This window comes from Oryza sativa, chromosome 2 (assembly GCF_034140825.1).
Source record: "Oryza sativa Japonica Group chromosome 2, ASM3414082v1".
Taxonomy (NCBI): domain Eukaryota; kingdom Viridiplantae; phylum Streptophyta; class Magnoliopsida; order Poales; family Poaceae; genus Oryza; species Oryza sativa.
Window position 1 is genome coordinate 266,583 of NC_089036.1, and position 26,971 is coordinate 293,553.

At 42.3% G+C, this 26,971-nt stretch overlaps 4 protein-coding genes across 6 annotated transcripts; all 4 read left to right on the plus strand.

Annotated features, from left to right (window-relative positions):
• Positions 1–1,275: 1,275 nt before the first annotated feature.
• Positions 1,276–5,267, plus strand: LOC4328006 (putative nitric oxide synthase). The gene is made up of 13 exons (NM_001401743.1): positions 1,276–1,717; positions 1,818–2,003; positions 2,123–2,209; positions 2,279–2,358; positions 2,456–2,537; positions 2,732–2,752; positions 3,142–3,187; positions 3,303–3,421; positions 3,623–3,736; positions 3,823–3,897; positions 4,006–4,095; positions 4,542–4,651; positions 4,840–5,267. The coding sequence occupies exons 1-13, from the start codon at positions 1,343–1,345 to the stop codon at positions 5,096–5,098; spliced, it is 1,644 nt and encodes a 547-aa protein (NP_001388672.1). The 5' UTR covers positions 1,276–1,342; the 3' UTR covers positions 5,099–5,267.
• A 471-nt stretch (positions 5,268–5,738) lies between these two features.
• LOC4328007 (RGS1-HXK1-interacting protein 1) lies at positions 5,739–8,779 on the plus strand. Its single transcript, XM_015771365.3, has 9 exons — positions 5,739–6,075; positions 6,179–6,245; positions 6,427–6,504; positions 7,079–7,131; positions 7,517–7,600; positions 7,700–7,752; positions 7,840–7,904; positions 8,011–8,069; positions 8,405–8,779. Exons 1-9 carry the CDS (start codon positions 5,785–5,787, stop codon positions 8,492–8,494), a joined length of 840 nt encoding a protein of 279 aa, XP_015626851.1. The 5' UTR covers positions 5,739–5,784; the 3' UTR covers positions 8,495–8,779.
• Positions 8,780–14,395: 5,616 nt separating this feature from the next.
• On the plus strand, positions 14,396–17,195 carry LOC4328008 (uncharacterized). Of its 3 annotated transcripts, none has more exons than XR_010739652.1 (8): positions 14,396–14,700; positions 14,772–14,855; positions 14,928–15,008; positions 15,304–15,443; positions 15,593–15,686; positions 16,331–16,434; positions 16,721–16,783; positions 16,873–16,949. XR_010739652.1 is itself a non-coding variant. In XM_015767796.3 (8 exons), the coding sequence occupies exons 1-8, from the start codon at positions 14,648–14,650 to the stop codon at positions 16,948–16,950; spliced, it is 663 nt and encodes a 220-aa protein (XP_015623282.1). In that variant the 5' UTR covers positions 14,396–14,647; the 3' UTR covers positions 16,951–17,195. The 3 variants fall into 3 exon arrangements, 2 of the variants coding, with proteins under 2 accessions (XP_015623282.1, XP_015623283.1); XM_015767796.3 differs by having other exon boundaries at positions 16,331–16,400; positions 16,873–17,195; XM_015767797.3 differs by having other exon boundaries at positions 15,635–15,686; positions 16,331–16,400; positions 16,873–17,195.
• Positions 17,196–19,287: 2,092 nt separating this feature from the next.
• LOC4328009 (protein transport protein SEC16A homolog) lies at positions 19,288–26,388 on the plus strand. Its single transcript, XM_015770572.3, has 13 exons — positions 19,288–21,560; positions 21,662–21,985; positions 22,253–22,381; positions 22,464–22,586; positions 22,706–22,861; positions 23,162–23,287; positions 23,364–23,498; positions 23,753–23,880; positions 23,975–24,086; positions 24,171–24,485; positions 24,593–24,709; positions 24,809–25,104; positions 25,190–26,388. Exons 1-13 carry the CDS (start codon positions 19,521–19,523, stop codon positions 25,731–25,733), a joined length of 4,545 nt encoding a protein of 1,514 aa, XP_015626058.1. The 5' UTR covers positions 19,288–19,520; the 3' UTR covers positions 25,734–26,388.
• The last annotated feature ends 583 nt before the right edge of the window (positions 26,389–26,971 follow it).

Consider the following 26,971-nt stretch of genomic DNA (forward strand, 5'->3'; position numbering starts at 1 on the left):
TAATTAAATCTTTACAACAAGATCTCAGAAGGTTATATTTTGATTGAAAAATTATATATGTTTTAATCGTTAAGATTTAATGTTTCACGTGTTAGAAATAAATGTTCCATCTAGAATTTGATTATGTTGCACATTTTAAGTTTTTTATCTGATAGATGTTGTTTTACTGTTGCACACGGGATCAATAAATATATTATGATGTTTCATTACTTATTTGTGGATGTTGCACATCGTATTATTTGAATGTTTCATCAAGTATATTGTGTGCAACAGTTACAAAAAATTAGTGAAACATAAGAAAATATCTATTAAAACATCTAAATAATACTGTGATCGACATTTTGTTGCAACGGTAAACTTAAAATTTGTAATACAAAGTGAAATTCCATTTGAAACGTTTATTTCTCACACATGAAAATCTAATTGCACATGCTGAAAAACACACACACACACACATTATTTTTTTCATCGGATCATGTGAGATCTTATTACGGTGATCTTCCTATAACATAGAAAAACACCACATGCAATATTACAAATAAGTATCTGAAACATCAACCAATATTTATTGAAACATTCCAATAACACCGTGTGCAACACTAAAAAGGTCATCAGAATACAATGATGTGGGATATTGTTCCGAAGATTTGATTATAATGAATCCAACTACATAATTTATTCATAGTTTGGATAAATAGGTGGAGGAAAGAAACATTTGAATTCTCCACCATTATGAACAGTTTTACTAAATCTGAGTGCATGCACGGATGCACCTACACCAATTGATGTGTACGTTCGATTTCTTCCTTCCACCTGGATGGCTGATGTGAAGCATTTTTCCGATTTTGTTAACACAGTAAGTAGGAGTACTCCATTGGAACATGACGCATAATACTACTCTACTTAATCCGTAATATGCGGACCATATATATACATATGCCTATACTATACTCCCTCCGTTAAAAAAAAGCCAACCTCTCTCGTAGGTTAGCTTTTGTTTTTTTACGGAGGAAGTGCATATGTAGAGTGGGTATGCAACAGGGTTTATGTTACCGTCGGTAACCGCGCGGTTACCGCTTTTACCATGGGGGTATGGTAATAGAAAATACCGCGGTAATCTCCTTTAATTCAAATAAATTTAAAAAATAATTTAAATTTTTAATAAATTTTACACGGTTATCACGTGCTGCGCGGTAACCCTAGCCCGGCGGTTTGGAAAACCTGGTATGAACAAGCCGTGACGACGTGAGTGAAGCGTGGCGTGGATTGGATAAGGGAGGAGAAACAATAACTCCCTCCTCCTCCTCCTCCTGCTCCTAGTACTAGTAGAGCAGCGGCGGCAATGGCGGCGCCTCCTCTGCTGAGCCTGAGCCAGCGGCTACTCTTCCTCTCCCTCTCCCTCCCCAAGCCACAGCTCGCCCCCAACCCCTCCTCTTTCTCCCCCACGCGCGCCGCCTCCACCGCCCCGCCACCTCCGGAAGGGGCGGGCCCCGCCGCGCCATCCCGCGGGGACCGCTTCCTCGGCACCCAGCTCGCGGCCGAGGCCGCCGCCCGCGTCCTCGCTCCGGAGGACGCCGAGAGGCGCCGCCGCCGCCGGGAGAAGCGCAAGGCCCTCGCGCGGAAGCCCTCCGCCGCCGCCTGCTACGGCTGCGGCGCGCCGCTGCAGACGGCCGACGAGGCCGCGCCCGGCTACGTCCACCCCGCCACCTACGACCTGGTAGTACTATTAATTCTTCCTTCTCCACCCACCCATGACATGATTACTACTCCTACGTAGTAAGTAATAATATGCATATGAATGCATGCGATGCGAGCAGAAGAAGAGACACCATCAGCTGAGAACCGTGCTATGTGGGAGATGCAAGCTCTTGTCTCATGGCCACATGATCACTGCTGTTGGTGGCCATGGCGGCTATCCTGGAGGGAAGCAGTTCGTTTCCGCGGACCAACTCAGGGACAAGCTCTCCTACCTTCGTCATGAGAAAGCTTTGATTATCAAGCTGGTAAATCACAACATGCCCTGCCCTGCCCTCTAATGTAATCAAACGCAATGGCTGATGCAAATCCTTCACATCTTCTATGCGTCTGCCTCTTGCCGCTCATTCTCGCTGTTTACATGCAGGTTGACATAGTTGACTTCAATGGGAGCTTCCTGGCGCGTGTGCGCGATTTTGCTGGTGCTAATCCTATTATACTAGTCATCACAAAGGTGATTCTTCTACATACTGCATGCATATTCGTGTTTCAGGATTAAAAGCTCATTCTTTTGTAATTGTAGGTTGATCTCCTTCCTAGAGATACAGATTTGAATTGCATTGGCGACTGGGTTGTTGAGGCAGTTGTCAAGAAGAAGCTCAAGTAAAACTTCTTCGCCCCTCTTTCTGTTCCAGTAACTATTGCATCAGGTTTTCCATTTCATTAATTGGAAATTAAGCGTGCTTCTTGGCATCTGTAGCGTACTTAGTGTCCATTTGACAAGCTCAAAGTCACTCGTTGGCGTCACTGGGGTTATATCAGAGATTCAGCAGGAAAAGAAGGTCAGCATGCAATCTGTATTTGTTTTCCCAGTTATATTGTGCTAACCTGTCCCCCTGTAAGCCTTTTCCAACACTTGCCTTGCACAATTGAATGGTAGTTTTTATTGTGTCATATGTACACTTATTTCTTCACTTCCTTGGCTGTTATACATTTCATAATACTGATCATAATGTTGTTCTTCCTTTCTTGTTAGGGCCGAGATGTATATATACTGGTAAGCAATAAGCACTCTCCATCTCCTTTTTTCAATTATTTATGAACTCTTGTGCTACAGATTTTACAGGCATACCATTGTATTTTTGTATGGCAAAACACTAAGCTTGCTGCCATTTGTACAAACCTAACAAGCTGCATTCATATATCAACAAATGTTGATAGCTTGATGCTTATAATGTTCTATTGATACCTGATCATTATGTTAGTAATATTATGGAAAGATTCAGAATTGGATGTTACCCACTAACTAACATACATAGACCCATCTTCAGGTTCTCTCCTTCATTTTTCATTATTTACACAGAATGATTGAACCTTGCAATTCATAATGCTTCAAATAACATGAGTAATTTATTTATGCCTAATGAATCTAGTACACCATTACAGGGTTCAGCAAATGTTGGGAAATCTGCATTTATAAGTGCTATGCTAAGTATGTTCTTACCATTCTTGACTACTATTGCTGTCTCCCTTTTTCAACCTATTACTTGTTTTGTTCGCTCATTCTGTTCTTTGTTACACTAATAGTTAGAGACCATAATTTGTAGGGACGATGGCATATAAGGATCCAGTGGCAGCTGCAGCTCAAAAATACAAGCCGATACAATCTGCTGTTCCTGGAACGACCCTTGGTCCTATTCAAATTGAAGCATTTTTAGGAGGCGGGGTACGGTTCCATCTTTTACTCTGTACACTTTAGTTTTAAGATATATAATATGCCAAATTTTCTTGTTGACCTGCTGTACCAACTTTATCTATGTAGCTAGAGAATGAACTTAAATGTTGTCTTATATATTGCTAACATGCCCAACCAATTATTATACTTCTCTGACACATGAAGGACTATAATAATCTTGAATACATGCAGAAATTATATGATACACCTGGAGTCCATCTTCACCACCGGCAAGCAGCAGTTATCCATGCTGATGATCTGCCTTCTCTTGCACCACAAAGTCGTCTAAGGGCACGGTGTTTTCCTGTATGTATTTGTATTCAGTGGCACACATGTTTCTTTCTCAAAACATGCACACTAATCTTTTCTTCAGAATATAATGTTGTGTTCAGGCTAATGATACAGATGTTGGATTGAGTGGGAATTCATTATTCTGGGGTGGACTAGTCCGTATTGATGTTGTCAAGGTGCCTAGTTGAGCCCAATTTCAATTCCAAAAATTTTCTACCACTTCTATTTTTTTCCATTCTGTAGTACTTACCACTGATTATTAATCAATCAATCAATCAATCTAGGCTCTTCCACGCACACGACTGACGTTCTATGGACCCAAGAAGCTAAAGATTAATATGGTCCCAACCACAGAAGCAGATGAATTTTATGAGGTACACCTGTGTTTGCTAATCAGACAACAGTATGCAGCTAATCATTTGTTGCTAGGTTGAGCTACTTAGAAAGCATCAAGCTACTGGCATACTGTTTTGTTCTCAAAGTTCTATCAAATTTAGATTAGTATTTGCAACCCACATACATACCTCTTCCTTTAAATATATATGCTCATATAACTTCCATGCCTTCCACACCGATGCTCACTTGAAATCTCTATGGATGGTATAATAACTGCATCTATTTGCCATAGTTCATGCTTTCTATATTTCTGTTCATCTAAGAAAACTGAAGACCATAACATGTAAAATAGCCGCTAATTAAACCAGCTTCTGTTCTATGTGCTATGTGAATCAGGTAAATAATAATAGTATGTGTTCTGCTGATCAGGGTGGGGTTCGAAATGGCTTTTTTATTTAACGAGTTGTCTATTTCACCTTTCCAGAGAGAAGTTGGAGTTACATTGACTCCCCCAGCTGGCAAAGAGAAGGCTGAAGGATGGGTTGGTCTGCAGGGTGTTCGTGAGTTGCAGATAAAATACGAAGAGTCTGATAGGTAACTCCTTGCAAGATGCAAGATGGCTTCAATTATTCATCTAGCATGCAGTACCAGGGGGCTTTAGGATCAGACAATTAGTGGTTGAGTAATTCAGATCTCATGTTTCATGAAGAATATGGTGTGTGTTCTCTCCAAGCATCTGCTTTCATATGTTACTGACATTTGAGGATATGTTTGTTGTGCAGACCTGCTTGTGACATTGCAATTTCTGGTCTCGGGTGGGTTGCGGTTGAGCCACTTGGTGTGCCATCAAGCAACCCAGATGAGAGTGCTGAGGAAGAAGACAATGAGAGTGGTGAACTGCATTTGAGAGTACATGTTCCCAAGCCTGTTGAGATCTTTGTCCGACCTCCATTGCCTGTTGGTAAAGCAGCATCGCAATGGTACAGATACCAGGAGTTGACCGAGGAAGAAGAGGAGTTGAGACCTAAATGGCATTACTGATGCTTATAGCTATTTTAGTTACGATGACAGCATCGTGTAGTCCAAATAGAGCACGTAATTATATATGTTCTCAGATGATGTGATAGGGATGACAGTTTTAGCATCAGCTGATTAAAATTACTCCAATAATGATTCAGGAAGGAATTTTGGATAAAGACATCGACAAGTGAAGCTCTTGCGGGTACTCTCTGTTTCTAAGATCTTCGTCCTAGCACATATACCATCACATCATTTTTCCTTTGCAACACTATGTGTGACGCACTGACGCTTAAAGCGAATGCCGTAATGAATACTTGAATATAGTTAAGAGGCAACAATTTTTTTTTTCAGATCTGAATCTAAAACCAACCAAACACTTTTCAACGGGTCTCCAACTCCAACGAGAGCTATCTTCCACCAGAGTTAAAGTTTGGAGCCCTACCAAACGGGCCTTCATATTCGGCCAATGCCTTCTATATATGTTCTAGCTTAGCATTCGCAACGTGTATACTCAACTGTCAACTTTGTGGAGCTATATATAGAATTTATTTAGCAAAAGAAAAGAAAAAGGAAGAAAAAAGCCCTACCCAGAAAACGTGTATCCAAAATACGTTTTCAAAGTTAGAAAGCGCATTAAAAGCACTACGCAAAAGTTCTTGGTAGATTTTGGTTCGGCCCATTGGATCTTCCGACTCACACGCACCACCATGACCGACGGGCCCTCGACCACCGGCGATTCGCCGCCGCCGCCGCCGCCGGAGAGCGGCGGCTCCATCTCCTCCATGGTTGCCTCCTCTGCCGCCTCCGCTGCGGCCGCGGCCGCGGATTTCACTCGCCGTGGCGAGGCCTTCGGCGCCGATATGGCCTCCGCAGCTAGGGCTGCCATGGACACCGCCATCGCCCACTCTCAGTCAACCGCCATCGCCGCCGCAGAAGCTGCCTCCTCGGCCAAGGCCGACGCCCTCGCCGCCTTCCCCAGCCTCACGCTCAACGCAAAGGTGCCACCTTCTTGCCCCCCATTCCCCACTCGCTCCGATCTCAGCAAATTTGCTAAAGCTCGATTTCTTTTGGCCTTTTCCCCCCTCTAATCTCTAATGTTAGGAGGAGTTCGAATGGTTAAAGAAGGAGTACACGGTTCACGAGCAGGTGGTGTTCGGCAAGATCAAAGGTGCATTTTCCTGTTACTTCCGTAACTCAAAATCCAGAAATTTACAGATTGATTTGTATTGTTGGCCTGTTTTATTATGTATAACAATTGAATTTCGATTGCTTATAGATCGTGTTGTCTAACATGGTTCTGTTCTTTTGATGTTCGATCAATTATTGACTTTCAGTTACCGTGTTTGCAGAGGGTGCCATCATGGCCATCGAGCATCCGGGAATTGCTGCAGGCTCCACAGCAATTGCTGGAATTGTGCTCTTCAAAAGTAAATACCATCTCCTGAAAGTCATTTCTTTGGTGGCTTACTTCTTGTTTGTTACATTCACAAAAGAATACCTGCTTCTGTAATGCTTTACACATGATACACTTTAGATGATATGAAGAGGGTACCTGTCAGTACCATATGTTAAAAATACATTGAATCCTTTTATGTAACACAAGTTAGAATGTTGGAGCAAAGTGTTCCTTAATATTTTTTGTAACAACAAAGATACGCTATTGGAAGTGATTTCTTATCATGCTACTTATAGTTGACTGAAATGTACTGAGACCTTCTTGAGCTAATTAATTAGATCCAACTTAGAAATCACAAGCAGATTCAGTTCAACCTGTCTTATTATAATCATCACATTATTCTGATTAATTGGATTTCATTAATTCTATAAGAGTGTTGTGAAATTCACTTTCAAATTATCAGCCTGTACATGCAGAGCTAGTTGCCTAGCATCTGATGAGACAAGGATGTTGATGCAAGTTTGGTCTGTGATTGTTTCAAGAATCTAAAATGTTCGGCCTTTTCTTATATATCACTAACTTTAGTGTGACTAAATTCGTTGCAGGGCCAAGGAGCTACCTGATCCAACGGGTGCGACGCATATTTGTAAGCAAGGAGGTACGCACTGACTGCCTGTCTAGCTATAACATTTCTATGAATTCTTGACATTGCTACTTGCTACCTGCCTACCTCCATGTCTCGAAAGTTGCATACACCATCTTGTTTACAGATTGTCACCTCCTTACTACTTGCTGACTAGCTTCACAGTTCGAACCTATCAGATGTAATGCTTTAGTGCTCATTATTACTGTCATGGACATGTTGTGATACAATTCTTTGTTCTGAAACAGAGCGAAACACAAATTCGTCTAAAACTAGCATACATTTTTTTAATGAAATTCATGCATGCTACCTACATTCATGAAAAAAAAATACAGGGTTGATTTTCTTTAGAATGAATACAACCTATGTTGATTGTATTTCATAAGTTTCCAAATTGCAGACCCTACTTTCTGGCATCCAAGCTGGCGTGAATCACATGAGACAAACTGTCAATCTTGTGTCCAATGAAAGCCAAAAGTTGCTGGTATATTTCTTTATTTTGTTGAAAACTGAACCATCTGTTGTCAAATTGGCCATTTAAGTTCAAACATTCTTCATGTCTGATTTTGTGTATGCATTCCAGGATAGAGCAGCAACTGCTGAAAAAAGATTTCAGAAAGGATGGAACACACTCAGGCAAGCCTATTTTTTAAAGCCTTTTACCATTTATTTTTGTCTTCCCTTCTCTAATACAGCATTGGATTTGCTGTCTACTTGTTTCAGGGAAGAAGGGCGTGCCATTCAAAGTGAGCTGAACCAAATAAGTGATATTGAGAAGCAAGCAGTAGGTGTGTAATAATTTCTTGCGCTATTGCCTTTTCCTATGTCAATTTGAATTTTAGAGCGGAAATTGCCTCATCTTGAATTTGACATATAATGAGTTGTGTCCTATAGGTCTCAAGAGCATTCTCAATCAGCTTCCCAGAGCACATGCATCTGAGTTTCAATCAGAGGTCAGTATATTTTCTGGTATCTGAACACTATGATGTTTACTGAAACGATTAGGTGATGTTGAAGCTGTCACTGCAATTTGTTTTTTTCCCATGTTGTGCAAATCTGTTGGCTAATTTCTTTGCCAAAAGGAGAGGGTATAGAAGTTTTATTCAGTCAATGTCGGCATCGATTTTATAAGTAGTGTGCAGAAATTATTTTTCATGGTTTCATATCTCATAATTGCAGCATTACATTATTTTATCACAAACCAGTTTTACACTAAAGATAAGATAGTATTTTGAAGATGGGAGTTCTGTAATGTTAATTTATAGCAAGCTTATTTTTTTAATTGCAGATATCTGGCCTAGCCTCTCAGGTGAAGAAGGAGAAGAGAGTACTTAACAACACCCTCACGAAGATTGCGAACTATGGTGTCCCTATCTGACTGTCGAAACGCAGCTTCATTTGCTGTAGTTTTTATCAATGAAGAGATTCTGAAGACATGGGTGAATCTTTTACTTTATACTACTTGTCCGCGGAGGGGAAAGGAAATAATACGTTTTATCAGTCTTGGCGAGATGTAAATTTGCCGCTGGTGCTGCAGCAGCAACATAACATTTTTGTAGTGTTTTGCATCATATGGGCATTCTCTGTTGCATTGTCCATGAAGTGAAATGGACATACTGCGTCGACCTTCCCTGCAATTAATCAAATTATGTTTTTTTTTTAAGTGTGATGGGTGCGAGACTTTATGTGCTTCAGAGCGTTAAAGTGGATTCAAGAAAACTTTTTTTCTTTATCAAATCTGATGAAGTGGTTACAATTCTTCAGTACTGTATAACGGATATGCTTATGATACTATTATGGCTGGAAATAGAGGATTGATAGGGAAGATCGCCCTCAAGTCGCCGGCTTCTCCGGAAGACGGAGGCTCTGATCTGATTGACTTAGTGGGCAAGGCCCTTAATATCTTTATTGCTTAGTCCTTAATACAATAGCAGGCCCCCTTTATATACTAGGTGCCAATCTAATATTTAGGAAATCTAAGACAAACTAGGAATAGGAAACATAATCCTAAACCAACTAGAATTAGATATATCTACTGATTATTCCTATTCCTATTCCTATACCTATGGTATTTGATTCCATAACGCCGGTCTATAACATTTCCCTCCTCCTCATGAAACAGCTCGTCCTCGAGCTGGAAACTGGGATAAGCTTCGCGAAAATGGTCCAGCGTTTCCCAGCTAGCCTCCTCTGGAGATGAACCTACCCATTGTATGATAACTTCTTGAATTCCTTGATTCCACCTAGCTTTGATAGCAGCAGCTGGTGCAGGGATAACCTGGCCATGAACAATGTCAGGAACCTGAACAATATCTGTTGGGGCCACACCTTCAATTTTTTTTAGTAAAGCCACATGAAAAACATTGTGAATAAGAGCTCGAGGAGGAAGCTTGAGGCGATAAGCAGCATGACCAATTCTCTCCTCAATTAAACAAGGGCCATAAAATCTTGGGGCAAGTTTAGAGTGTGCTTGGTCTGTAATACCAGCTGCCATGCGATGGTGTAACCGTAGCCATGCCTATTCACCAACCTCAAATTCAATGTCGCGATGAGATTTATCATACCAACTCTTCATATAGTCCTGAGCTTGAAGAAGTCTCTCTCGAATTTCAACCAAAAATCCATTTCGACTCCTCATCTATTTGTCCACAGCCACAACACAGGAAGACCCTGGCTGGTAAGCAGAAATAGTAGGAGGATCTCGACCATACACAACCTTGAAAGGTGTCTCACGAAGGGAAGTTTGATAGGAAGAGTTATAGCAAAACTCAGCCCATGGAAGCCACTGTAACCAATTCTTTGGATGATCTCCCGAAAGGCAACGAAGATACATAGTGATGATGCGATTAACCACCTCAGATTGACCATCAGTTTGCGGATGGAAGGCTGTGCTCATATTTAACTTTGTATTAGTGAAGCGAAATAGTTCCTTCCAAAATGTGCTAGTAAAAACTAGATCTCTATCACTCACAATAGAACAAGAAATACCGTGCAAGCGGACGATATCATCATAAAATGCCTTTGCGACTGAGAGAGCCGTGTATGGATGTCCTAAAGCAATAAAGTGGGCATACTTAGAAAAACAATCAACCACCGTCAAAATGACTGACTTCCCTCGAACACGAGGAAGACCCTCAATGAAATCCATTGAAATATCCTCCCAAACAGCAGAAGGAACTACTAAAGGTTGCAGTAAGCCTGCAGGATGTCGATGTTCAGTCTTGTTTTGTTGACATACCGAGTAGCTCTTAACATAATCCTTCACTAATGAACTGGCATGAGGATTGTAAAATGATGCACGTAGGCGATGGAGAGTCTTCTGAATTCCCTCATGTCCCATCCCGTGCGCATCAGCCAAGAGCAAGGGCCAACATGCAGAAGCTGTAGGAACATAAATCTTGCCCTCAAAGGTGACCAAACCATCCACTAAAGACCAACCTGTCGTAAGTAAACCAGCCTGAATCTGATCCCTTTTGGTAATGAGTTCTAGCAGTGTGTTGGTCTCTTGTCGCAATAAATCAAATATTTCAAAAGATGGGCCAGAAATAGCGTGTAATTCTGCTGATTCTTCACGACGAGATAAAGCATCAGCAGCTCCATTGTGTTTTCCTGGCCGGAACTCAACTTCAAAGTCATACCCGAATAACTTACTGACCCAAGTATGCTGTGGAATAGTAGACAGCCGCTGATCAAGAAGAAATTTCAAGCTATAATGATCTGTACGAATCGTAAAGGATCGTCCCCAAACATAAGGTCGCCAATGACGAACAGCTTTTACAAGTCCAATCAATTCTCTCTCATAAGCTGCAAGCTTCGCATGATGAGGAGCCACTGCACGACTAAAGAAAGCAATTGGTCCTGCTCCCTGGTGTAAAACAGCACCAAAACCCACACCAGAGGCATCACAATCAATAATAAATCGTTTAGTAAAATCCAGAAGTTGTAGCAAGGAAGCAGATACTAAGGCCTTCTTTAGCGCTAGAAAAGCACCATGGGCCTCAGAGGACCATGTGAACCCTTCCTTCTTCAGAAGCTTGGTAAGAGGAGATGCTATGGCACCATAGCCATCAATGAACTTTCGGTAGTAACCAGTGAGGCCTAAGAATCCACGAAGAGCGCGCACAGTGCGAGGTTGAGGCCACTCCGCAACAGCCTCTACCTTGCTAGGATCCATGGCCACCCCACTTGCAGAAACAATGTGTCCGAGATAAGTCACCTTTTCTTCACCAAAGAGACACTTGGATCATTTAAGCACCATTTGGTGTTCTTGTAACACCAACAAAACTGCTCTAACATGTTGAAGATGTTCTGCCCAAGAAGAACTATATATCAAAATGTCATCAAAAAATACAAGGACAAACCGTCGTAGGAAGGGAGCCAATATGTCATTCATTAAGGCCTGAAACGTTGCTGGAGCGTTAGTTAATCCAAAGGCCATCACCAAGAATTCATAATGGCCATGGTGGGTTCGGAAAGCCGTTTTTTTGACGTCATCAGGATGCATGCGAACTTGATGATAACCACTACGCAAATCCAGTTTGGTGAAGAAGCGAGCCCCTTTGAGCTCATCAAGAAGATCATCCACCACCGGAATTGGATATTTGTTCTTTATCGTTTTGCTATTAAGGGCTCGGTAATCCACACAAAAACGCCAAGTTTTATCTTGCTTCTTGACAAGTAATACTGGAGAAGAAAATTCGGAATCACTTTTCTGGATGATACCTTGGGTCAACATTGCAGCACATTGTCATTCAATCTCATCCTTCAGGAGTTGTGGATAACGGTAAGGACGAACAGCCACCGCTGCTGTGTCAGAAATCAAAGGAATACGATGATCATGACTTCTTTCTGGTGGTAGTCCACTTGGCTCATTAAAAAGATCATCAAATTCTTGCAGCAACTCAGGCAATAAGTCACGTCCAGTCAAAGCATGAGCCTGCGGCGGAAAAGAATCACCACCATGACCATGCCAAGCTACTTGATGATCGTCCCTCCAAAAAGACATGGTGAGCTTATCAAAATCCCACAAGATGGGTCCCAATGTACGGAGCCACTGAACACCCAATACCACATTATAGCCTACTAGTGGAATAACATAACAATCGGTGATGAAATCCTCCGAGTCAATTTTTATAGGAATACCTGAGCAGATGCTTGAGCTAGTGACTTGATCACCATTTGCTACCATAACGTTCAGTCCAGATTTTGTGGTAGGCGAGAGGCCAAGACGGTGTGCTGCCTCAGTAGCCACAAAAGTGTGGGTAGATCCGGAATCGACCAAAGCAGACATGGTTACACCTCCAATAATAACAGCCAAGCGCATGGTCTTGCTAGTACGGATGCCGGTCAATGCATGAAGAGAGATGGTAACGGTGTCATCATTGATACTATCATCGTCCTCCCCCTCGTCCATCTCCAAGAGGTAGATACCTTTCATAGAGCACTGACGGTGATGATCTTTAGAGAATTTCTCGGGACAATTGAAGCAAAGCCCCTTTTCACGACGCTCAGCCATCTCAGCTGCTAACAAGCGACGAAACCTTGTGCCTGTAGTACCTGGCCTTGTAGGTGATTTGGAAGCAACAATCGCAGCAGAAGAAGACGTGCTACTACCCACACGGGAAGGTGCTGGAGCAGAACGAAAAGAAAGTGCAGAACGCTGTTTATTCTCCACGATACGTGGAGCAGCGACTGCATCATCTTCCAACCGCTGCTCATAAGAGCGTGCCAAGCTCATGGCGGCCTGAAGATTAGCTGTATTTTGAAGCTCAACATCAATACTTAAAGGCTTGCCAAGGCCGGCAGTGAAAAGATTGACTTGATGCATCGGATTGAGAGATGGGGTAACACGACAAAGAAGAGCCAAAAATTGTTTTTGGTATTCTGCCACAGTCCCGGTTCGTCGAAGTGCGGACAATTCACCAAGAATATTGTTACGGATGGGAGGACCAAAGCGCATATTAACAAAGTGCTCAAAAACTGACCAGTTCACGAGTCCATTATCTTTGGAAAATTGAATATACCATTGTTGCGCCTCACCCGTCATGTGATAGGAAGCAAGCCAGACCTTCTCATCCTCAGGCGTCCGTTGGCCTTGAAAGAATTGCTCACACCGATTAAGCCAGGTCAAGTGATCTTCTTCTCCATCAAATATTGGAAAGGTTAGCTTGTGATAACGGGGAACACCACGTTTGTCATCATCCAGATTAGCACCACTGCTCCCTTTTTCCCATGAATCTTGCCGAGCCTCAAGGTTATCAAGTTTCTTCATCAAGAGAACAAGTGTCTTGGCCAAATCAGCCATGGTTGTGCTGTCTTCCGACATGGTGGAGAGCTAGGTATAGGTGGTGGCTGGGGTTGGTTGACGGTGGAACACAACAGATGTAGCGGCGGAAGTGACGCAAGCAGCGCGAATGTGAGGCGTGCTGCGTCGAGCGGAACCCAGCGACAAAGCAAGCGCTGGATGAGGGCTCTGATACCAAATATTATGGCTGGAAATAGAGGATTGATAGGGAAGATCGCCCTCAAGTCGCCGGCTTCTCCGGAAGACCGAGTCTCTGATCTGATTGACTTAGTGGGCAGGGCCCTTAATATCTTTATTGCTTAGTCCTTAATACAATACCAGGCCCCCTTTATATACTAGGTGCCAATCTAATATTTAGGAAATCTAAGACAAACTAGGAATAGGAAACAGAATCCTAAACCAACTAGAATTAGATATATCTACTGATTATTCCTATTCCTATTCCTATGGTATTTGATTCCATAACGCCAGTCTATAACAGATACAGTATGCAATCAGATTTTGTATTTGCATGAACACCTGGAGTCAAAGAATCCACAGGTTAGATGGAGAGAATTTTGTAATTTGAATTGAGTAAATTTCATCATTAGCACAAAGATGAGTCAGTTTCAAACAGTAAAACCATAAAATTTTAAGGGTGCTAATAAAAACCACAGGAAACACGATAAAAATGTTTCCGAAAATTAACAATCGACTATTTTTAATCATCAATTGATATATTATAGTACTATATATAGTTAGCAGATCCAACAAATGACAGCTGTGTTTAGTTTCACACTAAAATTGAAAGTTTGAAAAAATTAAAACGATGTGATAGAAAAGTTGAAATTTTATGTGTTGAGGAAAGTTCCGATGTGACGAAAAAGTTAAAAGTTCGAAGAAAAAAAAATTTTAAAAAAATTGTCCTGCTCTTCTCCTCTCCCCCTCCCTTGTTTGGAGAAATTTAATATGGCAACGCCGCCGTCGCCCGTCCACGCGCAGTGTCGACTTCCTCTCGGCCGCGCTAGGGACCCACGCCGCCGCCGCCGCCACGTCCGCCTTTTCCCCGCTCCGCTGCTCGCCTCCCCAGCCTCCGTCCGTGCTCCCCTAAAAGCAGGAGGCGGCCGCCGAGAAGGAGAAGGCGCCGCGAAGAGTGAGAGCGGGGGGCTAGACCTAGTGCAATCGAGCCTTCATCGGCGCCACCGCGGGCCATCGCGTGGTTAGCCGCCGGAGTCGGGGGTGGGGGGGATGCCGCGGGAGCCGGCCGCCATGCGCGTCTACACGGTCTGCGACGAGTCCAAGTGCGTGTCGCATCACAAACCCTACCTCTCCTCTCCTCTTCCAATGCATTGAATCCCTCTTGATGATTCAGGTACCTCATCGTGCGGAACGTCCCGTCTCTCGGCTGCGGCGATGACCTCGCCAATCTCTTCGCCACCTACGGCCCAGTAGACGAGTCTGTCTCTTCCTCCTCCCACCTATACCATACCACCACCTGCCTGTGTGAATGATTTGCTTGCTTATTCAGGTGCACGCCCATGGATGCCGAGGACTGTGACCCCTACACCGACGTTTTCTTCATCAAGTTCTCGCAGGTCAGCAATGCCAGGTGAGTAACCAAAATAGTACCTTTTCTTTCAGTCCTTTTTCCTGTTCAGGAAGAACCGACGTTCACAGAATGAGTGAAAAATGTTACTAGCCACCATTAATTCCAACAATTAAATTTGTGTTTGGTAGTCTTTTCTAAGACAAATTTGTCTCCTTCTCATCCCTGTTTTGAGCTCTGTGCTTAGGATTACAGCTTTAGTTTAGTTTGTTAGCAATTGGGAACAAATCTGGACCTACTATTTGCCAAATCGCAAGTTTATTTTCTCAATGAAAGCAAGAAACGGCATTAATTGCAGGTTTGCAAAGAGGAAATTGGATGAGTCTGTATTTCTTGGCAACCGGCTGCAGGTGTCATACGCCCCTCAGTTTGAGAGTCTTCTGGACACTAAGGAGAAACTGGAAGTCAGGAGAAAGGAAGTTCTTGGCCGAATGAAATGTGTGCTTCCATGTTCTTCTTTTCCCCCTAACTCTATGCTGTTTAGCCTTCGTTGTTTCAATATGTAACCGTTTTCTTTCTACGACTACACATTGCTAGTTTATCTTGCTTGGATAGTTATATATAAATGTTTGCTTTCATTTCTCCAGCATCTTCTGGAAGACCTGAAGGGTTATCTCATCATTCTCCAGGTCAGGGATCATCTGCTGCAAACTCACACCGTCAGATGAGCTCTAATAAAAGGTTAACATATTGCGTACTACTATCAGTTTTTTTTTGTGTGTGTGTGTGTGCAAACATTGCTAAGGAGAACATTGGTCATCAGTTACTCATTGATCGGCCCAGTCTTCAACTAAATTCTATCCCTGTTAACCATGCCATTTGGAATTGGAAGTTACCCTCATATCCACATCTTTATTGATATATGACATCTGGTCTGAATATTTGAAGATGGATACCCAGTCTTTATGAATAGCTTAGCAGCTAAGCTACAGTGGGTTTACCGAACAAAACTGAGATCTTTGGCACAGTAAAGTTGAAAGAAAAACCAGCAATCCTTATTCCTTAATCAAAAGACTGAGACACTTCTTCTAGCTTTGTGTTTGGTTTGCTCTTTAGATTTTATGCATCAGTTTGTATATTTCATACTCAGCACTACCATGTAGGAGTATCAACCAGGATTTGGTTTGTTCATTTTAAGGAATGAACTTCAATTATGATACAATTACATACACTCGCCTTTTATGGAATATTTTCAAACTTTATAAGTAATATTGAATGATGTGGAACTAAGATGGTAACCCAAAAGCCCATCTGGATCTTCTCTGATTAGAAGTGTAAACACTGTATATGACTTATCTAGTGAAGTTCCATTTTGCCATCTTCAGGGAATACACAAAAACACTTCATGCTTCTCAATTTGAAGATCCTCGTTTCACTCATGTATCCTCTAATAAGGTATGCAGTACAACAGTATGTATCCTCTAATAAGGTATGCGGTACTGCAAAGTAATATAATGTTTGGAATTTGGACTCTAGGTGAGAAACCAAGAGGTTATTCATTGAGAAAAAATATGGCATTAAATTAGCAGGGCATATAATGGTGTAAGCCAACTTTCTTTTCAGAAAAAGAAAAACAGAAACAGGGGAATTAATGCATTGAGTCATACATAGTACCTGGAAAGGCAAATTCTGCAATAATTTGGAATTTTGTATATCCTGCCATATTATTGAACTTAGTATTCTTACCAATTTGTGGAGAAAATACTTCTCTGTAGGATTATTTTCCATCTGAGTCGATGAATGCAACAGTAAACCTAGTCAGGGAGAAGCTTGATAAGGTAAGAGTATCTTTGTTAAGTGTATTATCATATTCACTGCAATATGTGCATTTGTGGATAAGTTAAAGGTTCCATTTTCAAAATTTCAGATACAATCCAGCAGCGACAATTCCAGTGCTATAGTTGCACCCAAGAAACCAAGGACCGATAACCGTAGACGAATTTGATATCATGGGATGGAGTAGAACATGCATTTTTTTTTCTTCATCTACTTTCTTGTAGTTTGTTTTATAATTGGCAGAAAATAGTGTACTATAATGCTAAATGCTGTCTATATTCTCCCTCAGTTGTAAAAGTATCCCCTTTTAGGTTTTCTGCGGAAGTAACGTTAGTATCATGTTTTGACGTGGATTAATGTCATGTTTGATGAGCACATTTCTCTTCGTGAAAAGTCCACCTTTCTTTTGAACAATTTATATTTGAAACATCATGTTCTGTTGGTATACTGATTTATCTCTACAGTTATGTTCTATTTGGATCTCAAATGGTTCCTATGAGGTTGTGACATCTGTGTTATGGCATGAAGAATTTCATGATGTCTGATATAGGAGAAAAAGATGACCTCTGCTGATCAGATGTACTCCCTCCGTACCACAAAAAAACCGAATCTAGGACTGGATGTGGCACATCTTAGTATGTATGTCCAGATTCATTGTACAAAGATATGTCACATCCAGTACTAGGTTTTTTATGGGACGGAGGGAGTAATAGATAGCTTACATATACTCTATTCGGTCATAAATTGTTGACGTCTCGGACAAAATTTAGCCGGAGTTTTGAAATTCCCTAACCACCCGTATCCTTTTCTTTTCCTAACTTCAAGTTCGAGTCGGATCCCGATGCCTATGTACTATGCTAAGAGCAAGTACGATAGGGATGACTCAATACTCCCTCCATCTTATAAAAGAAAAATCTAGGACTGAATGTGACACATAGTATAACGAATCTAGATAGATCTGTCCAGATTCGTTGTACTAGCATTAAGAACAAAAGATAGTGCAGTCGGCTGTAGAATTATAACCAGGCTATAGCACGTAAAAAGAGAAGATACAATAACTTGTCCGCTTCTATTAGCTATGGAGCATAGATAGTGATGGGCCTAATAAATTTGTATCAAATAACTATTGTGCATGCTAGCTACTAAAAAAACTAACTTAGACTATAGTTAGCTGTTGGCTTTATTATTGTACCTGCTCTATGTGTGGACCTTGAACATCAAACAATCAGATCTCGATAGGCTATTATACTTAAATATAGATATAATATTGAGCCGTACATTTCGATGCCTATGTATATGCTACTATCTTCGTCCCAAAATATAACAATTTCTAACTATATAGATAGAAGTTACTATAGTTTATAACATAGAGAGTATGTAAGCGTCGTTTCTCAAGGTCTAAAAACAACTGGGAAGATCAAAATGGGAAAATGAGGGAGAAATATATAGAGATGGAAGAGACGAAATGGAAAGGGGAAATGAATAATGCATAATAAAGGAAAAAAAATGACAACTGAATTTTTTTTAGTCGGACGACCTCATTGCCCAACTTCTTGTAAAAAGAAATTAATTAAATCCGGAAAGCACAAAGTAATAGAAAACCATCTCTCTCGCGATGTACAAAGTTGCTGACAACCATAAACGTGGCAACTTTCTGGTCTGGAATTCTTGCGTGGGAAAGCCGTTACCACAATATTAACAGGAATAGAAGAAAGGTGGTTACTATTAAGTCTTCGTGATAGACGTACCATGACAATATTTATATTAGGTGAATTTTCAAATAGTGGAATATAAAATGCCAGCATAAATATATCTTTACCTCTACTATTATAAAAATTAAAGATGTTTTTGCCGGTGCTTTGGTAAGTCATCCGTATATGAGTTGGTTTTTAAGTTCGTTTTATTTTGAAAATACATATCCGTATTTGAGTCAGTTTTTAGGTCCATTCGCTTTCGAAAATATAGAATGAGTTGTATAAGAAATCTCTTAAAAAAACTCGCATACTAACTTGAGGCGATCGGAATCCTAAATTCATAATTGAAGCTCATGATTTTCTAAAAAAGGGCTTGTTTGGTACAGCTCCAACTCCTAAATATAACTCCAGGAGTTGAGTCTGGAGTGGAGTTGTGGAGCTGCCAAAACCCAGCTCCTCAACTCTAGTACATTTTGTGAGAGAGCTCCACCCAACTCCACTCCCAATTTTGGTGGAACTGAAACTGATTGGCTGAGCTCCAGCTCCAGGAGGGGTGAAGCTGGAGCTAGAGCTGTGCCAAACAGACCCAAAGTATATATCCAAACAAATTTCTACAGTGAATTTTATCTTAACTAAACTGTATAACAATAATAAGATTAAAGTAACTTTCACCCGTTTGCAACGCACGGGCATTTTTAGTGGAAATAAAAGAGAAACTCAAGGAGTAAAAGAAAAAGAAAGCGAGGAAAAGAGAAAACAGGGGGAGGGAGAGGAGAGAGAGACATCAAGCAAGCTAGGAACAAGGGAAGGGAGGGGAAAAAACTGTAGGATCTCCCCCGACAACAAAAGAAGAAGAAGAGAAAAGGATGGCGATGGCGATGCGACGTCGGGTGTCGTCGTGAGCGCAGCCCTCCCTCGCGATCCACCTACCCCGCCGCCGGTAAGCCTCCACCTCCGCCATTCCTCCCCCCACCCAAACCCTAGATCCACACCCTCCTCTCCGCCCCCGAGATCTCCTCGATCCCGTCCGCGATTCCACGCCGACATGGCTGACCCCTTCGTCGCCGACGACCAGACCGACGCCGACTTCTTCGACAAGCTCGTCGACGACGACGACGACCTCTCCCCCGCCCCTGCCCCTGCCCCTGTTCCCGCCCAACAGTCGGCGGAGGCGGCCTTGCTTCCAGCTCTTTCCGACCTCAGCCTCGCCGACGATGACACAGACCCTTCCCCGGCTCCTCCTCCCGTCGAGGCCCCGCCGGAGGGTGCCTCACCGGAGTCGGGGAAGGGCGCCGTCCACACAACGGTCAAGCAGGTCCAGTGGGCCTCATTTGGAGGCGCCGCCGACGATGGGGCTGATCCGTTCAGTGATCTGTCTGGAGGCGCCGCTGATGACGGATTTCTCGGGACCATGGCCGGGAACCAGAGCTTCCAGACCTCCGTCATTGGGAGCGTGGGGGCATCAGCTCACGGGATCTTTGGCGGGAGCCAGAGCTTGACTGCCGAGGTGACAGATCAGGATTTTTTCGGTGGTACCTCCGATCAGAACACCGATACCCAGCAGCAGCAGCTGGAGCAGAGCGGAAGCAGTGCTTTCGACTCCACAGATCCCAAGTATTTGGAGAGCATTTATCCTGGGTGGAAATACGACGAGGCGACACAGCAGTGGTACCAAGTTGACAATTCTGATACGCACGGTAACGCCACCCAGGTGGACACCAGCACTGAGAATATCCAGCAGCAGCAGCTTGCCGCTTCTTACATGCATAATCCGACACAGTCATCGCTAGAGACAATTGCGGAGGAGGGTACGACGACAGGGAGTGTATCGACATGGGGACAGGGTGGCACCTCGGAGTACCCACCAAACATGGTATTTTACGCCGAGTACCCAGGCTGGTACTTTGATACCAACACACAGCAGTGGCAATCGCTTGAGTCGTACCAGCAGGCAGTGACAGCTAGTGCTGTTCAGGATGGAGCAAACAATGGTGTCGTTGCCTCTTCTGCTGAGACAAATTATAGCGTCAAACAAACCGAAGATCTTCCTGCCCACAATCAGGTGGCCCAACATAACTCTTTCTCTAATAACTATAGTTATCAGAGCCAGTGGCAGACAAATTCATTTAGTAACTCTATGCAACCTGAAAGTGCAACAGCTAGTCTGCCAGATAGTTTCCAGAGCCTTGGTCAGCATGCTATTTCTGAATCTTTCAATTCCTCTACAAATAGTCAAGTTAGTTTTAACACCGCTGAAACCGCTACAAGCCATTATGGCAACGTGAACTTAGATTCGTCAAGTACTCAGGGTGGCTACACCGCAAGTGGTGGTCAACAAACTGGTTACAAGGGCTTCGAACCTTTCACAGGTCATCAGGCTGGTTACAAGGGGTTTGAACCTTCTACAGGCCACCAGACAAGTCATAAGTTATTTGATCCATCAGCAGGTAACCAAAACAGTTACAAGCCATTTGAACCTTCCACTGGTCACCACCAGCACAAGGGGTTTGAGCCTTCCACAAATCACCAGGGTGATTACAAGGCATTTGAGCCATCCACACATAACCAGGGTGGTTACAAGGGATTCAGTCCTTCCACAGTTCAGCAGCCTGGTTACAAGGGATTTGAAGCTTCTACAGGCCTTCAAACTAATTTCAAGGGATTTGAACCTTACTCAGGTCAACAGGCTGGTTACACGGGATCCCTACCTTCTACAGGCCACCAGTCTAGTTACATGGGGTTTGAGACTTCTTCAAACCAGGGTTATGGTGATGCCAACAATGTTGCAAATAGTCAAGGCTTTGTTCCGATGGAGAGCATGTACGGAAGCCATAATCAAGCTCATACAAACCCCCAAGTGCCTTTGTCAAACAGTTATCTCAGTGTTGATAACTCCAAGAATTTCTCTCAGCAACAATTTCTTGGTCCAAATGCTTCACACTTGCAATTTGGGCAGTCCCCACATGAAGAGAGGTCATCAGCTGGACGTCCACCACATGCTTTGGTTGCTTTTGGGTTTGGAGGCAAGCTTATACTTATGAAAGAAACCAACTCAATGGCCACAAACTATGACTCTGGGAATCAGGTATGCTAAGAGTTCCTGTGTGATATATTTTTAGTCATCAAACAAAATTATGGCATATGTTAAAGTAACTAAAATATTCTATTTTAATTTTGCAATTCAAGGGGAATTCTAGTGGCACAGTATCAGTTCTTAATTTATCAGAGGTGGTCACGGACAAAGCTGATGCTTTAAGCGCCAGTAACGGTAGCGCACTTAGTTATTTCCATGCTTTATGTCGTCAACCTGTTCCCGGCCCTCTTGTTGGGGGAAGCGCTGCATCAAAGGATGTGAACAAATGGCTTGATGACATGATTGCACTGTATGAATCATCGACTAGTGAATTCCAGAGGGGTGATCCTCGCAAGTTGCTTATTTCTTTGCTGAAGATACTATGCCACCACTATGGGAAACTGCGTTCACCTTTTGCTTCTGACCCATCACATGAGGTACTTTCTGCCTTTCATGCTCTTTTTTGTTGCATCTATAGTGTATTTTACCAAAACAGAGGCTGATATAATGAATGCTCCAGTTAATCAACTCTTAGTGTTGTAATAACGGCGCAGAGGGCAAGCTTTTAATACTTTTTAATGTGATGAACATGTCTGAATTAGCAGTTTACCTTTTAGCTCATCGTGTGTGATAATTTGGGTACTTGTTTCATTGTTTGTCCTTTCACCTTTGTATCTCTGACTCATTTGAATTCTCAATAATAGGACACAGACGGTCCAGAAATGGCAGTAACTAAGCTCTTTTCATCTTGTAAGAGAAGTAGCTTTCAAATGGGCGATTTCGGATCCCATGTCCGTTGCATGAAGAATATTCCCTCTGAAAATCAGATGCAGGTGATTGCCATTTATATTATATGGATGTGAAATTTAGCTAAATCCTAAATGTCCCCAGTTGAGGCAGCTACTTTGCTTGTAGGCTGTTGCACAAGAGGTCCAAAATCTTCTAGTTTCTGGGAGAAGAAAAGAGGCCCTTCAGTGTGCCCAAGAAGGTCAACTGTGGGGGCCTGCAATTATACTTGCTTTGCAACTTGGTGATAAGGTTTGTTCGACTTAATAGCCTTCTCTTGTTTGCATTTGAATAGTTTGCTTGATTTTCAATGAGGTTTTCTTTTCCTTAATTTTTTTTATTTATCTTTTCTTTCCCCACCGGTGGTGCAGTTTTACGTCGATACTGTGAAGAAAATGGCCCACTGCCATTTTCTATCTGGGTCACCTTTGCGAACATTGTGCCTTCTCATTGCTGGACAACCTGCAGATGTTTTTAATGCAGACAACAACATCAGTAGCAATTATGGTTCTCAACAGCCTATGGAGGTAATACATAATTATTTTTCACTTTCTAGATGCGCGATACTTTGGTCGTAGGATTATTCTGTAGTTAGATGTAATAGTAATAATTGTTCTTAACTTTTCATAGCACTTGCCTGTCCCATATTGTTGTACAATAATGGCTTTTCATTTCTTTGTTACTGCAGTGTCATGGTGCTTTGGTTTTTTTTTTCTTGAAGAAAATGTTTTGCTTCATTGATAATGCATTCTACTGTTCTACCACCTCGTTGTTGGCTTTCTGTTTAAATAGTGGCTCACTTTATAATTCATTGTTTTGTCACACAGCCTAGTCCTAATGGCATGTTGGATGACTGGGAGGAGAATTTGGCTATCATAACTGCAAATAGGACAAAAGGTGACGACCTAGTTATTACCCATCTTGGAGATTGCCTTTGGAAAGAGAAAAATGAGGTCTGTATGATATGTATTTGCAGAATTAAACCCTTTCTTTTTTGTGGTCAAGTACCTTATATGCCTTTTGATACAGGTTGCAGCTGCTCATTCGTGCTATTTAGTTGCTGAGTTAAATATTGACCCTTACTCTGAAAGTGCAAGGTTATGTCTCCTTGGTGCAGACCACCTTAAGTGCCCTCGAACTTTTGCCAGCCCTGAAGCCATTCAGGTATATTACTGCTAGCCATTAACCCATTACCTGTAAATATATTGAATCTTAGTGCAATTTTCCCTCGAAGCTCTATCTTTTGCTTTTTAATGATTAGTTAATGCAAGCATACTGTCTCAGTGTTTTATAAGCAATTATTGCATAGATACATAGACTGGAAATGCAAGATTGTGTGTAACCGCTAACCTGTTGCTTCATCTTTTTTTACTCTGCTGTCCACTGTTCTGAACTAATATTTTGAAATGCGATAACAGAGGACAGAGATTTATGAATATGCGAAGGTGCTTGGTAATTCTCAATATATCCTGCTACCCTTTCAGCCATATAAGCTGATATATGCATACATGCTTGCGGAAGTGGGAAGGGTTGCTGATTCTTTGAGGTATGTTGTTGATTTGTGCATGGCCAGCAAATGATTTCAATGCTATACCTAAACTCCTGCTTTCACATTATGACCCATTTGAATCTCCTTAAAGGTACTGTCAAGCATCTATGAAGGTGCTGAAAGCCTCTGGCCGTGCCCCAGAATTGGAAGCATGGAAGCAATTATTTTCCACCCTGGAGGACAGGATACGCACTCACCAGCAGGTAAATCCTTACAGCTTGTTTTGCAATGTAGCTGAGTTCCTCCCTCTCCCTATTAATGCACTTGTGTTGATTGCTATTGTTTAGGGTGGATATGGCACAAACCTTGCCCCTGCAAAATTAGTTGGAAAGATTTTCACCTCACTCGATAAATCTATATCGCGCATGATGGGTACACCTTCTGCTCCACTTCCGCCATTGCCACAGGGTGCTGTTAGTGATAGGGAGAGTTACACTGCACCTGGGGCTACAAAGTTTGCAAATAGCCAATCAGTAATGACCATGTCATCGTTAATGCCATCTGCATCAGTGCAGTCTATGAGTGAGATGTCAGATAGTGGCAGGAAGATTGCACACAACAGAAGTGTTTCTGAACCGGACTTCGGCAGAACCCCGAAACAGGTAATTATGCCCTCGGCTGAGGTAGACACTTATAAAGACAGCAGGTTCTGATTAGTGAATGCCGAGTGATAAAATTCTAATTCTTCCGTTTGTTTGAAAAATAACAGGGTGCTGGATCGGACAGCACACAGAGTACTGCTCCAGGATCTGGTAGTTCACGCTTTGGTTGGTTAGGCTCCACACTACAGAAGACAATGGGATTTGTTTCAAAATCCCACCGGCAGGTACTTTAACTGAGCTATTGAATTGGAGCCACTCCACTTTTGTTCAGTTTCTCTTCCATATAGTAAAGCTAATACTGAGATCCTTCCTATGTCTTGAAGGCTAAATTAGGGCAACAAAACAAGTTTTACTATGACGAAAAGCTAAAGCGATGGGTGGAGGAAGGTGCTGAGATTCCTGCCGAGGAGCCTCCTCTCCCTCCACCTCCATCAAAACCCTCATTCCAGAATGGTGTGGTAGACTATAAATTAAATGGCCCCATGAGTGCAAGTCATACTCCCAATGGATTCATGGAAGGGAAATCTTCAACTTCTTCAGAGCATGGTTCGGGAATGCCACCAATTCCGCCAAGCCAGAACCAGTTTTCTGCCCGTGGACGGATGGGTGTCCGGTCCAGGTAATCTAATAATTCTGCCACTTGCTCATGTCTTTCTCTATATTCTATAAAATATTGACCAGAGGAAAGTTATGTTTATTTTTAGATATGTGGACACATTCAACAAGGGTGGAGGAGGAGGAGCAGTCCCATCCTATAACAAGCCAGCTGTTGCATCTGTGACACCACCCAGTGGTGCCAAATTCTTTGTGCCCACTGCGGCTGTTGTTGCTGCAGAGCAGATGCCTAACCAAACAGCGGAAACACATGGTGAAACCTTCCGTCCAGATGAGCGTTCATCCCCAGCTGAAACGTCATTTTCTTCACCCCCACCAGCAACACAATTTTCAGCACCACTGATGGTGCCTACCATTCAGCGGTATCCGAGCATGGATAACATCACTACCCCGAACAATGGATCCGGATTATCATCGGGAAGTAACAGCAGCTCATTCTCAAGATCACGAGCAGCATCGTGGAGTGGAACTTACTCTGAACAAATTAATGCTGTGGCAGGTGCTAGATCTCCTGACCAGCAGACCATGCCATCGCCCCTCATGCCTGGGAAGCAGTCACATAGTCGTTCCAACAGCAACTCATCTGTTCAGTTCAACAGTTTGACAGAGGATCTTCATGAGGTTGAGCTCTGATATGCTGCGACTGCTCAGTATGACCCATGATTTTATAGAAACAACCTGGGTAAAATACCTTGATCCTCTCAGCAAACCCCCTAGAGGAGGGAGGGAGGGAGGGAGGGAAAAAGAGAGGAAATGTTTTACAGTAAATGAAGGGAATGCCACAAGTGAAATGGATATCTCCTGTCTTGCACAAAGTTGTGGGATGGGGAAGTAAAGCAAGGTGTGCCCGCCCTGTACTCGTACAAACAGTTGTTTTTTTGGGAGATTTTGTAGGTATTGTTGGTTATTATGGGTTTAGAGAAGGGGATAAAGAGTCGGATGTCCTTTTTTACATGTGAGAAGCAGAGAGCATGTGGACACCATTGTACAGATAATCCACCCCAGCCCAGCCCCAGCCCTGCCCCCATATTATAATTCATTGAAGACGCAGAGAATTGGGAATTCATCCGCCCCACATCCTTTTTTGTCATTGTATTATTATCATTTTTTTTCTTCATAATTTTGGAGAAGGATAGAAGAGAGGGAGAGGTCAAGATGTGTCTGGATATTCTAGTGTAAGAAAGAAGAAAGCTTTTGACTGCGTAGAGTGTTGTTATACTTACTGTAATGTTCCTATACCATGATGATGATAATATTATTCTTTGGAGTCGACCGATGGATCAATCAATACTGGAGTAAGTAGCATCCTTTTTGTTTTGTTTCCCAGCATGCGTGATGAAAGAGGTCAATATCATGTGGTGGTTTGGTTTGATGTGATTCATCTGGTAGTTTAATTTGTGCTGTGTGTTGGTAACCAAAGGCTCTCTCTAAAACCGGAGAGGAAGAATAGATCACTATTTCCTTCATTCCAAAGAAAATCTATAACAGAAATTGAGGGCAAAGAATCTGGATAATTGTTTTAAGTTTTTTTAATTGGTTATTCTAAGATACTTCCTCCGTCCCAATATATTGCAACCTAGGATAGAATATGATGCCCAGGTTCATATAGGTTCATAGTATTAGGATGGGTCAATCCCATCTTAGTTGCAATATATTCTAGGTTGAGTTTTTAGGATGTAGGGAGTAGGCTACTAGAGTAGAGAGATTGGTAGGAATCACCAAAAGTTGAGGGCATTTTTTTATTTATTTTCACTAAAATATTTAAAAAATAATCTTTTGTTTCAAAAATTTATAGATCTGGATGCCTCATGCCATTTGGGAGTGTAAACGGGCTTTAAAAAAACATCAAACATTCTGTTAGAGAATGATGT